The sequence below is a fragment of the Ambystoma mexicanum genome, chromosome 3p (assembly GCF_040938575.1).
Source record: "Ambystoma mexicanum isolate Mex_15411 chromosome 3p, UKY_AmexF1_1, whole genome shotgun sequence".
In the NCBI taxonomy this organism is placed as follows: domain Eukaryota; kingdom Metazoa; phylum Chordata; class Amphibia; order Caudata; family Ambystomatidae; genus Ambystoma; species Ambystoma mexicanum.
This window is the reverse complement of record NC_090925.1, coordinates 338,884,277-338,900,990: the sequence shown is the minus strand read 5'-3', so window position 1 is coordinate 338,900,990 and position 16,714 is coordinate 338,884,277. Positions and strand designations below refer to the sequence as shown.

The 16,714-nt window shown below is 47.6% G+C and overlaps 1 protein-coding gene across 1 annotated transcript in view; it reads right to left on the bottom strand.

Moving 5' to 3' along the window:
- The window catches only part of RSPO4 (R-spondin 4), a 73,877-nt gene extending 57,436 nt beyond the window's left edge, over positions 1-16,441 (bottom strand). The window contains exons 1-2 of the mRNA XM_069650934.1: positions 16,336-16,441; positions 1,200-1,385 (exon numbers count right to left, since the gene is read on the bottom strand). Of these exons, the coding sequence (XP_069507035.1) occupies positions 1,200-1,385; positions 16,336-16,414 (265 nt within the window). The 5' untranslated portion in view covers positions 16,415-16,441. The remainder of the gene's footprint in view (positions 1-1,199; positions 1,386-16,335) is intronic.
- Positions 16,442-16,714: the final 273 nt, after the last annotated feature.

Here is a 16,714-nt window from a genome sequence, read left to right as displayed (position 1 = left end):
GAGACCGAGAGGAGGAAAGGGGGAGACCAAAAGGAGGAGAGGGGGAGACCGAGAGGAGGAGAGGGACAGACCAAGAGGAGGAGAGGGGCAGACCAAAAAGAGGAAAGGGGGAGACCAAGAGGAGGAGAGGGGGAGACCGAGAGGGGAACAGGGATTGGAACAGAGAAAGAAGTTATTTTAACAATGTTTGGTTGAGGTGAGAAGCAGGGAGGGACTAAGAGTCCAGTACCTTTCATGGGCCAATGTTGTGGCACGTGGAATCCGTGAGATGCTAAAGTGTGTGAGTAAGGGGCGTGTGTGTCTCTGTGTGTTGATCAAGTAATGTTATGTTCAAGTGCAGGCAGCCTTAAATTAAGTTATATTTAAGTCTGTGTGTGGCCTCTTTGGGGGAAGATAGAAACATTCAGGGACGGTGTCAGGGCCTTTCAAGTTTTCAGTTGACTTGGGCCCCGGGGTTCTGCAGGCCCCCAGCAGCTGCCCACATATTGGCACAGAAACATACTTCTTTAATGCGGGACATTAAACGTGGGCAGCGTGCACGTTACAGCCAGATTTAGTTGGTGCCCTCCGGTGGTTAACGCCCTCTTAGAGTATGCGACAACGTTTTTACCACCTCATTGCCTTTTTACTCAGTTCTCCCTGGCATTAGCACCCTGCTGTCAAAGAGCGATCAATAGCTTTTAATCTGACATTTAATGTTTCACTTCCCTCCTGGCTGCCTGTCCCGTGCTAATCTGCAGCCATTAATCACTTGCTTCAATCTTTCGACTTCATTATAGTTTAAACTCCCCAGGGGTGACTCAGACTTTTCCCCCCAGCTCCAAGGCAATGGAAGACCCCAGGCATCATTTGAGATGAGCCCCCACAGGCCCTAACACATCTCCAGCCGGCCCAGGTAACATTCCACGGAAGTGTGCCGGAGAAATGGCATGCCATTGCCATGTCTGCAGCCGAAGAAGGGAGGGTGAGAGAAAGTGGAGGAGAAATCTGGGCAGGTCAGTCAGAGCGAGCTATGTTTGAAGGTTTTGCGGGCATGCTGGGTGCGTGCATCTTTCTAGGGACAGGTGGGTTAGGTTGGGTGCCGTTGCGTTTGGGGTGGACTTTATGGTGCTGTCTACCCGCCATTTTGAACACGCGATGATAACCCCATATCACAGTGGTGATTTTCATCACTCCTCCTAAGTGTGCGAACTCCATACTTGTGCACCTGTTGACGTCTCGCCCTCGAACGCTGAAGTAGCCCGATGGACAGGTATGGACGCACGCCACGTGCTGCTGGATTCCAACCCTCCAGATGAGCAGGAAGAGGCGTGGCCGACACGGTGAGCAGGACTTCTCAGAGCAGGGCGCGCATGCAGGGCAAGTCCTCTTCATACCCGGAGTGACTGGAAGAGGGAGAAGAGGTGATTGAGTGCATGTGTGAGTGAGGGATGCTCGCACTCATGCCCATTCTCACTCAACTGGGACCCCCTGGCTAGAACAAAAACTTCTCAGACACATTTTGTGAAGCACTGGTTGCCAACCTCATCCTACACCCAACCCTCACCATCCTTGGAGACTTCAACATATGATTTGCCTCCCCATCAAACCCTATGAACAGGGCATTCCCAGACAGTCTACATCCACTCAATCTGAAACACCACACCTCCACTCCCACCCACACAAGAGGCCACACCCTCAATGTAATATTCAGCACCGCAAACCTATCTACCCAGCCCCCGGACCCCCTGTCATGGACGGATCACTCAGCACTCTGTTTCACAATACCACTCAACACTGTGCTCAGCGGCCAACACCCCACACGACACCACCAACCGCCCTCAACTGGGTGAGACCGAGATCGGGTGGTCAGAAATAATTCCAAGACTGGAATGGAGGGGCACGGAGAACCACGCGGTGTTGGAAAGATCGAGGAGAAAATTGAATTGCGCTATGTCAAAATTATGCAAGGGCAGAGGTTTCCCACAGATGAGGCATGGCTTGATCAACTTGAAATCCCTGGAATATTATCTAAAGGATAGAGTACATTTGTCAACGATGGGGATGGACCTCTTTTACTGGAATGTGTGCACAAAGCTCTTGGATTTGTAAATAAGGAAAGGGGGGAGCCACGGTGGACGGTAACCCACCTGTGGCTTGGCGTTGTTTGGGCGACCAATCACAAGAGACAGATTCCGAATGAGCCATGAGAAAGCCGGAGGGGTCTTCGCACTTTTCGGACCAGCACCTCTTGGGAGCCTAAGCGTCAGGGGCATCTGGTGGTAACAATAAGGGCTCAGCTTCCCCCGAAGAAATGGCGCTCTCCCCGCCCACAAACACCTACAAGGGCAGACGGTGCTCAGACACAAAGTGTTGGGAGAGTTGGGCCTACTGTGGACTTTGTGCAAGAAAGGGGGAAGCAGGTTGTTGGACACGTAGCAGGTGCCGCACCTTCAGAACTATTTTCACTAATGTGTGCAGTGTTTTTTATGATGTTGTGAAAATAAATCTGCGGCTGTTTTATGCCAAATGAAGACAAGTCTCATTCTGTACCTTACAAAGGGGAAAGGAAAGGAACTGAAGAATAAGCAAGTATAATGTTTTATTGGTATGAATGGACAAATGCACGGGTTATGCAGGTGATGACGGAGAAACTAGAAATGGAGGAGGCACCCCGATAACTCGGGCAGGGTCCTCCTCCTCCGTCCCCCCAGGGTAAAGGGGAGGGTGCTGGCCAAAGCACTGCAAAGCATCCAAAAGCCTGCAAAGGGCAAACAAAAGAAAGGGGCAGGGGAAGCCCCTTATAACCAGCAGGCGTCCTGCTGCAGGTAACATCCAGCCTCTGCAGAAGGACGCTCGCCACGGAAGAAGGACACATTTTCGTTTTACACCCACCCACCCTACAAGAGGAACAGAGGTTGGATGAGGCCTGGTCGTTGACGTCGCAGGACGGCGAGGCAGTGTGGCGGTGTTTGGGCGACCAATCACAAGAGACAGACTCCGAATGAGCCATGAGAAAGCCGGAAGGGTCTTCCTCTTCTCGGACCAGTGCCTCTTGGGAGCCTAAGCGGCAGGGGTGTCTGGTGGTAACAATAGGGTCTCACCTTCCCCAGAAGAAACAGCGCTCTCCTCGCCCACAAACACCTGCAAGGGCAGGCGGGGCTCAGACACAAAGGGTTGGGAGAGTTGGGCCTACTGCGGACTTGGTGCAAAAAAGGGGGAAGCAGGTTGTTGGACACGGAGCAGGCGCCGCACCTTCAGAACTATTTTCACTAATGTGTGCAGTGTTTTTTATGATGTTGTGAAAATAAATCTGTGGCCGTTTTATGCCAAATGAAGACAAGTCTCATTCCGCACCTTACTAAGGGGAAAGGAAAGGAACTGAAGAATGAGCAAGTACAATGTTTTATTCGTACAAATGGACAAATGCACAGGTTATTGCAGAAGAGGTTTGGGGGAGGCACGGAAGGAGACATATTCGGTGGGGCTCAGGGTGTAAACTCCCACCTCCCTCCCCATGACAACAGAATCTCGCCAAAGGTGGCTTTTTTTGAGGATCCTAAAACAGGCGGGATAAAGACCCCAAACCAACCAATCACCCACCCATTATCATGTGTGTCTGTTTCCACTGATGTAATCGCAGCACTGGAGGAACTTGTGTATAGGCGCGTTATAAATGCCATATCATATCACTCTTTCAGGGCCCCACTCTCATCCAGGTGTTGATAGTGTGGTTCCTCAAGGTGGGTTTATGGTAGTTCTTCCGTGACCCTAAAATGATAATTTACCACTAATCTTCAATAGCCACACTCTTCTTCGTCACAATTCTCGATTGTCTACACGTCACACCTCTGTGGTGTGATGTGTAGGCAGCTGTAGTGTTGCTTTGCTGCTACAATCATAATTATTGCTCATCGGTCAGGTGCTGCAGTCTCTTGCCAGAGAGATGGGCTAAAGCATTTTTCTAAATGTAAGGGACAAGTACGGTTGCCTGTTTTCTAGACACCACGCATCCCCCGACTGTCTGAGTGTGACAAGGAAAAGTGTGACTGGGTGCAATAAAGATTACCAGCAAGTGCTCAGGACATAACACGCCCTCTACTGGACAATACAGGCCCTCTACATGACAAAATCCCATGATCCTGCCTGCCTCCAAAAATCTCCACAACATAACCCTGCGACCTCCCCGCCCCCAACAGGTAATACCTTTCTTCTTTTCATATTGCATAAGAACCACATTCAAAGCTTCCTACCAATGGTACATTGTACCCTCCCTAAGTAAGCCACAAATCCCACCTGACACTCTCCATGCACCAGAAAACCCACGTTTTTTTGCCTCACTTCTTCACAGATCTAAAGCTGCATCCACTCAATCCCACAAATTCTGCATTACACCCTCACAGTGGCACAAATTCCACATTACACCCTCACAGTGGCACAAATTCCACATTACATCCTCACAGTGGCACAAATTCCACATTGCACTCTCCCAGCAGCACAAATTCCGCATTACACCCTCAAAGTGGCACAAATTCCATATTACACTCTCCCAGTCGTACAAATTCTACATTGCACTATCCCAGCAGCACAACCTCCACATTACACCCCCACCAGCATAAATTCCACATGACACCCTCCCACCAGCACAAAGTCCACATGACACAAACCCCCAAGGAGGAGCAATGTGAGAACAGCGCATAGGGGGTTTTCAAACACAAGTGGATCATGAGCTAAGTGAAGTATTAAATTATAAAAACAAAAAGCTCAAAGTACTCACCCCGGAGGAGAAACAATACAATAACAATGCATAAGGGGTTCAAACACAAGTGGATCATGAGCTGAGAAAACGCTAATTAAAACACCAAATGGGGATACACAAAGGCTAAAACGCCTGCACAAAAGACTCAAATTATAATAATATACAAATTCAATGGCTCAAAGAACCCACCTCCGAGGTGAAACAATGCAATAACAGCACACCGTAGGTTTCAAACACGAGTAGATCATGAGCCAGGAGAATGGCAATACTTCACCCTGTGAGCATGAAAGGGCACAAGTCCCAAACCCAGATCAGGTTGGATGCTAGTAGAAACACAAGAACCCACCTCTGAGGAATCAGGTTGGCCCCAGATGGAAACACAAGAACCCACTGCTGAGGAATCAGTTTGGCTGCAGGTGGAAACACAAGAACCCACCTCTGAGGAATCAGGTTGGCAGCAGATGGAAACAAAAGAACCCACTGCAGAGGAATCAGGTTGGTTGCAGGTGGAAACACAAGAACCCAACTCTGAGGAATCAGGTTGGCTGCAGGTGGAAACACAAGAACCCACTGCTGAGGAACCAGGTTGGCTGCAGGTGGAAACACAAGAACCCACCTCTGAGGAATCAAGTTGGCTGCAGGTAGAAACACAAGAACTCACCTCAGCTGAAGAACCCTCCTAGCAACCCAAATTCCACATTACACCCGCATTCTACATTACATCCTAAATTATTATATATTCACAGCCACACAAATTCCACAATGTACTCTCGCAATCGTACAAATTCCACATTGCACTGTCCCAGCAGCAAAAATTCCACATTACACCCTCCCACCGTCACAAATTCCACATTACACCGTGCCAGCGGCACCACTTACAGATTACACCCTCTTACCGGCACAAATTCCATATTACACCCTGCCAGCAGCACCACGTACAGATTACACCCTCCCACCGGCACAAATTCCACATTACATCCTCCCAGCACCCCAAATTCTGCATTACATCCAACATTATTATATTGGAGGTTGATGACATTCTGGCCAGCCTGGTGGGCCATTCATCCATGTCCACGTAGGAGGCTGCGGTCAGGGACCTGTGGACCGGAAAGTGGATTCTGCCCTAAGGAAATCCTCCGTTGGGACCCATCCGGCTTTGCCGGCCTGCACCTATGGGTCCTATGCCACGGATAGGGTGTTGGCTGGCTTTCATGGACTGCAACAGGCCTTGGCGGATGGCACTGACTGTTCCTAGCTCCTGTCTGACATGCAACGTCAGACCAAACTTTATGTCAGACATGTTTTACGATGGAGTTCAGGATACTGCTATGGCAATGGGCACCATTTGTGTCTGCAGGACTGGAAGTCGGAGGGTTCCCAGAAGCCTGCTGCTTTGAAGCTCCCCTTTGAGGGTCGGGAATGATTTGGTGATGCTCTAGAGTCTAGGGTTCACCGGGTCTTTAAGGCTGATAAACATGCCGACAAGTTGAGAAAGGAGGTGGCTCCTGCGTCAGCCAGTGGTTTCCGTCGTCCTCACAAGTCTTATGTCCCTCGCCCCCAAATGGATCGGAGGAAGCAAGGTTTCAGGTGCCCTTTCTGTCATCCCAGGCCCCCCCCCCCAAACCTCAGAAGTCCTGACACCCAGTCTTGGCCGGTGGTGGAGGGTGGGGAGGGGCGTTTGTCTCAATTTTCGGAGTTCTGGGACCGGTTGACCTCCAATTCCTGGGCTTGGTTCATGGTTCACCTGGGTTACCAGCTGGATTTTGTTCACCCCCCTCTTGAGTCTGGTCTCCATGTGACTCCCCTGCCCAGGTACTTCGGTCAGCGGACGGCCTTGCAATTGACTGTCCTGGACCTTCTTTGCAAGTGTGCTGTGGTCCTGGTGCCGTCGGGCCAGCAGGGGTCTGGCTTCTCTTCCTGTGTGTTTCTGGTGCCCAAGTAAGAGGGTCTCTCCTTTCATCTCATCATCAACCTGCGGAAACTGAATGCCTAGGTTCGATCCTGGCACTTCAAGATGGAGACCCTCCAGTCTGTCATTCTGACAGTGACGGTGGGGGATTGACTGGTTTCCTTCGACCTACAGGACGCCTATTAACATGTCCTGATCTACCAGAGTCATCAGTGGTTCCTGAAGTTTGCCGTGGGGCAGGATCACTCCCAGTTCCGTGTTCTGTCCTTCGGTCTCAAGTCAGCACCTTGAGTCTTCACAAAGCTGTTGTCTCCCCTGGTGGCGTCTTTACCCGTGGTTGGGATTCAGGTGTCCCCCTACTTGGACAATTGGTCCATCCGGGACCACAGCGGGCTTCAAGTGGTGATTCATCTTTGTGTTGTCTGTTGTATGCTGGTCCAGTGTAGGTTTCTGCTCATTCTTCCAAAGTCAAACTTGTCTCCATTTGCAGACTCTTCAATTCATTGGGGTCCAGTTCGGCACCACAGAGGGGTTGGTTCGGCTCCCCCTGGACCGGGACTCCCAGCTCCTGTCGCTCCTGAGGGTTCTCAGTCACAAGTCTTGGACTTTGGCCAGGGACCCTTTGTGTTTTCAGGGTCACCTGGCTTCCTGTGTCTTTGTGGTCACCTTGGCCCGGTGCATTTGAGACCATTGGTGCACCACCTGCTGTCCGATTGTAACCCGGAATCCCTTCTGTACGACTCGGTCTCTCCTGCCCTCTAGACGTTGCTTAGCTGGTGGTTTGTCCGGACTCATCTCCAGAGGGGCGTGCCCTTGTCCCCGGTCTTGCTGATCATTCTTACCACTGATGCCAGTGGCCTGGGTTGGGGACAACTCTTCTGCACTTGAATCATCAGGCAAGATGGTCTCTTTGGGACTTGGATCCCCTTTAATTTACCAGGCAAGAAAGATCTAGGGCAACGCATGGGAGGTGCTAAACACAAGAAATCAGTAAGAACCTAGAAAATAGTTGTTGTATTAATGAGACAGTGTTTTAATTCCATTTTCCTTAATCAGAACATTATAGTATTCAGGTGTGATCCCAATTCAAGATGGCATGAGTACTTATTAGAGTTGATTGGTTCTACTCACACTAAAGGTCGCATTCTGGATTGGTTCGCAGATATCAATTGCCCCTCCTGCATCACTGCCACTGAACCTTGTGCTTGGACAGATCACTTTCTGATCTCATTCACTATCCAAGATTGCCCACTAACTAACTTACCTAAGCCTTTGACCCGCAAGCCCTAACCAGATGTAAAAAAAATAACGATTGCTAACCTCCTGCCTCTGATTCAACCCATCACCAATCCTGCCCACCTCTCTACTGACCCCACAGAAATTGTTGATCTGTATGATTACACTATCAACGCTGCCATAGACACCATAGCTCCACTTAAACTAAGCAAGCAAAAACCTATTGCGCATCATAACACCTGGTTTACCCCCAGTCTAACAGCCCTTCGCAAAGAAAAAAGATAGGCAGAATCTACCTGGAAAAAGGACCAATCGTCCCAGAACAAAAATATCCTCACCTCCCTCACTGCCAGATACAAAAATAAAATCATACAAAGAAAAAAAGAAACTTTCAACTAAACAATTGAAAAAGCTAGCTCAAGTACCAGAGAAATCTTCTCGACACTCAGAGAATTAGAATCTCCTACTGCCACCAACGACTCGTGCACCAAAAACAAAACTTGGTGCACTAATATACAAAACGCTGTATGCAACAAAATCACCATGCTCTGAGATAAAATACTAGCCAAAAGAAAGTGCTTCATGAGATCGCTCTTACAACCCAAGATGCCATCCTGCAAGAACTCACTAACAACCAAATCAAACTAACTACTCTATTTAAATTTAGATCAATCTCAACCAGTGAGTCCGAAATCATCATTAGATCACTCAAGCCCACCCATTGTCTTGGGGATACCTGTCCAGCACCCATTATTAAAGAAGCTGCTAAGGACCAAAGGCCCTTTTGTCACATCCTTCATTAACTCTTCATTTAAATCCTGCTCCGTTCCCACTAATCTCAAAGATGCTTGGGTACTACCCCTCTTAAAAAAAACAACCTGGACCCTAGCGTCCCGACCAACTATAGGCCAATTACGACAGTTCTGTTTCTCCTCATAATCTTAGACAGAGCCGCCTATTTCCAGATCCAATCCTGTCTGGAAGTCAATAACCTATTAGGCACCCGACAATCTGGTTTCAGGCCAAGACATGGAACCGAGACAGCCCGTCTCGACCTTAAAAACCAACTGGTTGACTGTAAAGACAGAGGTGAAATCTCTATTCTCCTACTCTTAGACCTCTCCGCTGCATTTGACTTGGTTGACCATAAAGTACTATGCAACCACCTCAAATCTGCCGCCAACTTTTCTAAAGAGGCGTTGTCATGGATAAACTCTTTCCTAGACAACAGGACTATTAGAGTCTTCTCGCCCTCCTCATCTGCTGACCCAGTGCCTATCACTTGCGGTGTACCGGTTGTATACTAACTGACCTTTTCACAATTGACCTTGGGCGAATTGACCTAGGGAGAATTGACCTAACTTAGAAGGTCAATTAGGACATATATGTGGGGGGAAACCCCCTGCATCCCCCCACCCAATCCAAAACCCCCTGCAACGCCCCACCCAATCCCCTTATATTATTTATAATCCAAAACCAACCCAATACATATATAAAATAACTAAAATAATATAAAGGTCAATTGTGCAGAAGGTCAATTAGGACCACTATAATTAGGTCAATTGTGCAAAAGGTCAATTGTAAAAGGTCAATGTGGGTAATACCAGTGTACCACAGGGATCCTGCATCTCCCCTACTTTGTACAATGTTTTACAAAGCCTCTCTTTGATATACTAGACAATCTGGGTGGCTCATACACTAACTATGCTGACAAGACCCAGATCCTCATCCCTATTCAGGGTGACTATGACAAAGATGTAGGACTAATCAACAAAATCTACCAAATTGTACAAACTTGGATAGCCACACACTGTCTATGTCTTAATGACGATAAGACTGAACTCCTTATCATAGGGCCCACCAATAAACTGAGCAAACTCCCTCACCAACACCACTCCATCGCCATTGATGGCATCCAGATTAAAGTTGCTAAGGAAGTAAAAACCCTAGGTTTTTACTTAGACTCAGCACTCAACTTCAACAAGCAAGTAACTGCCACAGCCTCGGCAACTAGCTACACGTGCAAACTGATCTACGCATGCAAACCATTTCTGACTACCAATAACTGCATCACAGTTGCACAAGCTCTAATCTTATCAAAGTTAGATTACTGCAACGCATTATACCTGGGCACTAGTAATTACAACATCAACAAACTCCAAACCCTGCAAAATAATGCTCTAAGAACTGCCTTAGGCATCCCCAAAGGACACCACATCTCGGATGCTAGACAATCCACCAACTGGCTAGCCATCAAAGACAGAATCAAGCTTGAATCACTCAACCTAACCCATAACTGCCTTAACAATAAGGCACCCATCTACCTCTTGGAGAGGTTCACCAAACATACATTCCAGCATCCTCCCTTGCTAATACACTTCGTGAACAGAACTACACTCAACTTAATACCCTACCCACACATCAGAAAGGCAGAACTTTAGACTGGCTCGTTGCCCACAACTGTAACATTATCTGCAAGGACCCACAACCACTTATGACCATTTCCTACTTTCATTTGACATCAGCACTAATAACCCACACCTTAGACAGTGCCCACCAGCACCAGCATGTCTGACAAGAAATAAGCGGAACATCACCGCTGAAGCCCTCATCCCACTGGTTCTACCCACTCTAAATATGGTCCCTAACTCATTGGACCTTAACCTACTAGTAGACACCTACAATAACGCCATGTCCAAAGCTATTGATCTTGTTGCCCCTCTAAAACTATGTAAAGGTAAACCTAAAGCACATCTTAACTCATGGTACACACCAGAACTTAAAATTCTAAGAAATAAAAAGTCCAAAATGGAAACCCTTTGGAAAATGAACCCATCAGAGGAACATAAAATCAATCTCACTAATGCATCCTCCCTATATAAAAGAGAAATAATTTGCACTAAAAAGGAGGCCTATAATACAAGAATAAGCAATGCTAGTTCCAATACCAAAGAATTATTCACCATTTTGAAGGAGTTAGAAAACCCCATTCCACCTACGGACCTGTCAGTGAAAGACCAACTCTGGTGCACTAGCATCCAAGATGCCCTTGCGAACAAAATCACTGGCCTACAAACAAAAATTGAAAATAAAAGACTACAACTGTCCAATAGTAGCCTCACCTCTAGCCCCCCTATCCCTAGCCCACCCACCACCTCTAACACTAATTATGGCTTCACCTTCAAAAAAGTAACTGCAATAGAAGTGCAAAAAAGCATAACTTCACTTAAACCGTCAAACTGCAAAGGGGACAGTTGCCCTGCACAGATTATAAAAGATGCTTTAAGAGACCTCGCCCCCTTCATCTCTAAGCTCATAAATGTGTCATTCTCTACCAATTCAGTACCCAATAATTTGAAACAGTAATGGGTCCTCCCGCTACTAAAAAAACAGACCCTGGACCCAGCCATCCCTACTAATTACAGGCCTATCACTACCGTTCCCTTCCTGTTAAAAATCCTTGACAGAGTCGCTTACTTGCAAATTCAGCATTACCTCGAGTCCAACCAATTACTCGGATTGCGTCAGTCTGGCTTCCGACCTCAACATGGAACAGAAACTGCCCTTGTTGATCTCAAAAGTCAGATTGATGAAATCAAAGATAAGGGCAAGGCTGCCATCCTACTCCTCTTAGACCTTTCAGCAGCCTTCGACCTGGTTGACCATAAGATACTCTGCAACCACCTCTCAGTTGCCGCCCACTTTTCCCCCTCTGCTGTCTCATGGATACAGTCCTTCCTGGGCAATAGAACCATGAGAGTCTTCTCTCCGGTGGCTGCAGCAGACCCCATCCCTATCACCTGCGGTGTCCCACAAGGCTCTTGTGTCTCACCGACCCTATACAATATCTTTACAAAGCCCCTCTTTGATAAACTGGACCATCTGGGTGTCACCTACACAAACTATGCGGATGACACCCAGATACTCCTCACCATCTCGTGCAACTACAATACTGATGTAGCTAGGATCAATGAAATCTTCTCTGTCATTCAGGCATGGATGGCCACACATGGCCTCTGCCTGAATGACGAGAAGACCGAACTGCTCATTGTTGGCTCTCCGAACAACTTACAAAAACTAAGTCCCAACTACTCCAACATCATAATTGATGGCAATACCATCCCGGTCGCCAAAAATGTGAAAACACTTGGCTTCTATCTTGATGCCAATATTAACCTCATCAAACAAGTCAACTCAACTGCTTCAGCCACCGCCTATACAGGTAAACTAATTAGAACCTGTAGACAATTTCTTTCCCCTAACAGTTGCCTCACGCTAGCGAGAGCTCTTATACAATCTAAGTTAGACTACTGCAATAGCCTCTACTTAGGTGCCAACTAAGCGATAATAAGTAAACTCCAAGTCCTCCAAAATAATGCGTTACGGGCAGCGCTAAACATTCCCAGGCGAGAGCACATCTCTGCCACTAGAACTATATGTAAATGGCTTACTATCCAACATAAAATTGATCTCAAAACCCTCTGCCTTACTTACAAAGCTCTCATCTATCTAGCCCCCTCCTACCTTACAGATAAATTCACCATGAAATCTTCCATCAGAACCACGAGATCGTCCAATACCTTATGTCTTACAGTACCTAGATTTACCTCTAAAAGAGCCAGAGGCTCGAGCTTCACTGTCCTCGCCTCCCAACTCTGGAACTCCCTGCCACTGAATATTAAGTCCTCCAAATCCTTCCAGTCGTTCAGGAAACTTGCCATTGGGTGGCTTCTGACAAAAAGTCAACCGTTAAGTTAGACTTAGCTATAAATTGTACATATTGCTTGGGTCTCATTTTATCTTGATTTGGTTGCTATTACCTCCACTGTCTGTATATTCTGTAGATATCTGTTGACCTACTATTACTGTTTTTACCATGTACTGTGCCTTGTAACTTGTACTAAGCGCCCTTTTACTCCCGGGTCTGGAGCGCTATAGAAATAAAATAAACAAACAAACAAACAAACATCAGAACGACCTATCAGAAAGGCATACTCCAACAGCATCAGAATCCCCAACTTTAAACTAAAAAAAAACAGGAGGTTCCAGCTTTCCAGTTTTAGCAGCCCATCTCTGGAACTTGTTACCTGACACCTTAAGAGCATTACCATCCTTCCCCTCCTTCAAGACTAACGTTAAACTATGGCTACACGCCAGTGACCATTAACATCACCTACTTAAAACTGTAAATATTGTACCTATTGTATGTAAACTTTTGTACACTCACACTTAGACCTGCCTGCCAAGCACCTTGTTACCTGTACTACACTGCATTATACTGTATCTCTATGTCCTGATGTACTGTACTGATGTACTGTTATCCAATAGGTACCTGTAACCCAAACTTGCAAGCGCCCAGATGCCTGAGGACCAGGCGTGCTATATAAATAAATAAACAATACAATACAACAACAATACAACAATACAGTAGCCGTGATGTAGTTTGGAACCTTGTGAAAGGTTCTAAACTGCCTTTCACTCAAAACACCAGCAAAGAAGGTCACATACATTTTGTCTCCTGAGGAAAAAACTTAATTGAGAAAATCTTCCATGAAAAACCAGAGACTTCAGCAACAAGTCGCTACTAAGAGTAGAACTCAAGCAGCTAACACAGATTACAGCAACTAAAGGAAGCTAAGTGAACATGGAAAGTTTATAGCAATTAGTGAGTTAGGCAAAAACCCATGACTGTTAAAATGCTGTAGATTAGAGAGGTTAAGGTAACTTCTTAACTGATAAATGTTAGTAATGCAATCTAACACCATGCAAGAGAAATCTAAAGGAAATGTTTTGGTTGTCACTGTATGAGCAACTACTGTGAACTGTTTTCGTTGCGCGCAATTTGTTTTAAGTTATGCGCATGTTTTTTCTTTGAGTTACACTAATTACTCTCCGGCTGCTTCGAGCGTACTTTTTGAGCGCTTGGCAGTGGAGCAGGAAGAGACTTTGCTTTGTTTTAATTTCTCTGCGGTCTCCGTAATAGGCACTCGCAATCTGTAAGGTTAGACGAAAGTGCCTAACAGCGCGCGTGAATGTGTCATGCGCATCACGTTATGAACTGAATTCAGTTGCTTCCCTTTGATCATATCGTAACAGGCTTCAAGGGTTTGGGTGTGTTTGACGAATTATTTTTGTTCGCGGCAACCTGACCGCAATTTATCTAATCTGATCAAATGTATCTATCTGATAAAAATATCAAAATAAGACAAGTCCTAGAGTCAAGTTCAGTCCTGGAAAAGAGCAAGAAAATAAACTTGCATTAACCTTTCAGCCGCAGGCAAAGGCTTACAGGTATAGTGGAAAGTTGGGATTAATCGCACACACATATTAGATAGACCAATAGAAGAGACAGGGTGAATTGTAATCAGTGCATGTTTTTTCACAGGTCAGAGCAAGTTGTCAAGATCTTTCAAGACTTCAGTTGGCAGCAAGCAGGACTTGGTTTATCATTTTATCCACTTCCCCTTTCCCCCGGGGTTATCTGCACTGCAATTTTAAATTCAAGCATTGCAGGGTGGGCAAACCAGGGGGGGTCTGTGAGGCTATCCTGTGCTCCTGCAGGAAATAAGAACTGGGACCCGATACCCAGTTGGCCATCTCCCTTCTCTCATCCTTTGGGGGGTATTGAAACTGAGAGGAGGGGTCTGCAGGCGTTTGGCCTTTCGACGGCTGTTGCTGGGACGGTTCAGAGGGTGTGTTGGACCTCTATCTTTAAGTCTTATGACCATCATTGGGCCGATTTTCGGTCTTGGTGTTCCCCAAAGGGTGTTCTGGCTCTGGTCTGTAGGCTGCTTGACATTTTGCAGTTTCTCCACGAGGGGGCTGAGAAGGGGTTGGCTTTCTCTACTCTCTGTTCTCGGTGGGCTGCCATTGGGCTGTTTCCTGGTCCCCTCCGGCTGGGGGGTTGAGGGGATGCTCTGGTTTCTAGGCTCTTGAAGGCGTTGGTGGACTCTCGTCCTTTGGGTCTAGTTGGGGATCCTCCACTGGACCTGCCCTTAGTATTCGCTATGTAGCAAAAGCCTCCCTTTGAGCCTCTGGAGGATGTCGAGCTGAAGTGGTTGACCCTCAAAACTACCTTTTTGGTGGTTGTCACTTCTGCTCACTGTCTGGGGGAGATCAGGACTCTCATGTGTTGTCCTCCATTTTTGATAGTCATGGAGGAAGCCTTGGTTTTACGGTGTGACCCTTACTTTGTGCCTAAAGTCTCTTCTCGGTTCCATCGGTCTCAGGAGGCCGTCCTTCCTGCCTTCTTCCCTGTTCCTTCCTCTCCTGAAAAAGAGGCGTGTCATTGCTTGGATGTCAAGCGGGTGGTCCTACCCTATATTTCCTGGACCTAGTCCTTTCATCTTACTAACCATCTCTTGGTCACCTTTGGGTCTGTGGGCTGTGGTGGCAGGGCTTACACTCCTACTATCAGCCGGTGGATTAAATGCTTAATTCTCCTTGCCTATGATTCTGCGGGGAATCTGCCTGGCGGGATGGGTCCAGGGCAGGTCCACTAAGGGGGTGGCCACCTCCTGGGCTAACTTGTGGGGGTGCCCTTACTGGATATTTGCCGGGCGGCTACCTGGGCTACGCCCAACACCTTCATACGTCATTACCAGCTCAACATGGAGGGGCCCTATTCCACTTCCTTTGGCGTGGGGGTCCTCGGTGCTGTGTCTGCTTGAGGTGTCTTCCTGCTGTTTTTCTTCATTGAATACATATGGTTGGTTTAGCAATACCCTTGGTGTCTGTATCTTTTGTGGTGGGCATGGGCATCCTTCCTGTTTTGCTTTGGTACGACGACTCAAAACTTAGCACTGGGACGAGGAAGAGGGACGTAGTGGTAATACCTGGATTACTTACCGGTAATCTTCATTACTCCTAGTCCTAATCTTCCTCGGCCCAGTACAGATTACCCTTCCCTCCCACCTGTCAGCAGAATTTGCCTATTTCTTAGCTTTGGTGTTACTGCCTTGGATTGGGTAAGTGGGGGGTTATTCCTCCTGGGGAGGGAGGGGCCAGAAGAGACTAGCTTGTAAAAATGAGTTCCTGAGAGTAAAACATACTCAAGGGTTAGTACTGGGGCGAGGAAGAGTAGGACTAGGAGTAATGAAGATTACCAGTAAGTAATCCGGGCATTCCACATTAAACCTTTCCAGCTGCAAATATTTCGCGTTACACAATAATCCTCCCTGCCCTACAAAATGCCACACTTTGCCCTTTCTACTTCAATAATGCATGCGCAATGCCTACCTCACAGACACCCACATTACAACCCCATACCTCACAAACTCCCACTATTGTACTTCCTGATCTACAAACCCCACAGTGAAGCCATCCTACCCAGCATAACACTGCCTTGACTGCATGCACATTGAATCCTTCATACACCACAGCCCCCATCTCGCTCACACACAGTTCTCTCAGCCCGGGAATAGCATGCCGGCTCATACTGCACCCTCATTACCCTGACGTTCTCTTCGACTGGCCTCTGCCATCCACTCAGAGAGGGCGAAGGTCACACTCAGAAGCAGAGCCCACTGCATCGGGCCGGAGAGCTGCAGCGCGCCTGGGCCTGTCACCTGGACGACCTGCAGCGCGCCTGGACGAGGATGAGGAGTGCTGGGCCAGAGATGATGAGGGTGGATGGTGCGCCTTGAGGATGAGAGTGGGCAGTACACCAGCGGAAAGCCGATGGGCAGTGCACCTTAACAGCGATGCAGGGAGGTGCACCAGCAACCGCGAGGACGGACGGTGAACCTGGACGACGAGAGTTGGCAGTACAACAGCGGATGCGGCCGGGCAGCGCACTGGGGATGGTCAGGCTAGGCAGCGCACCAGTGACT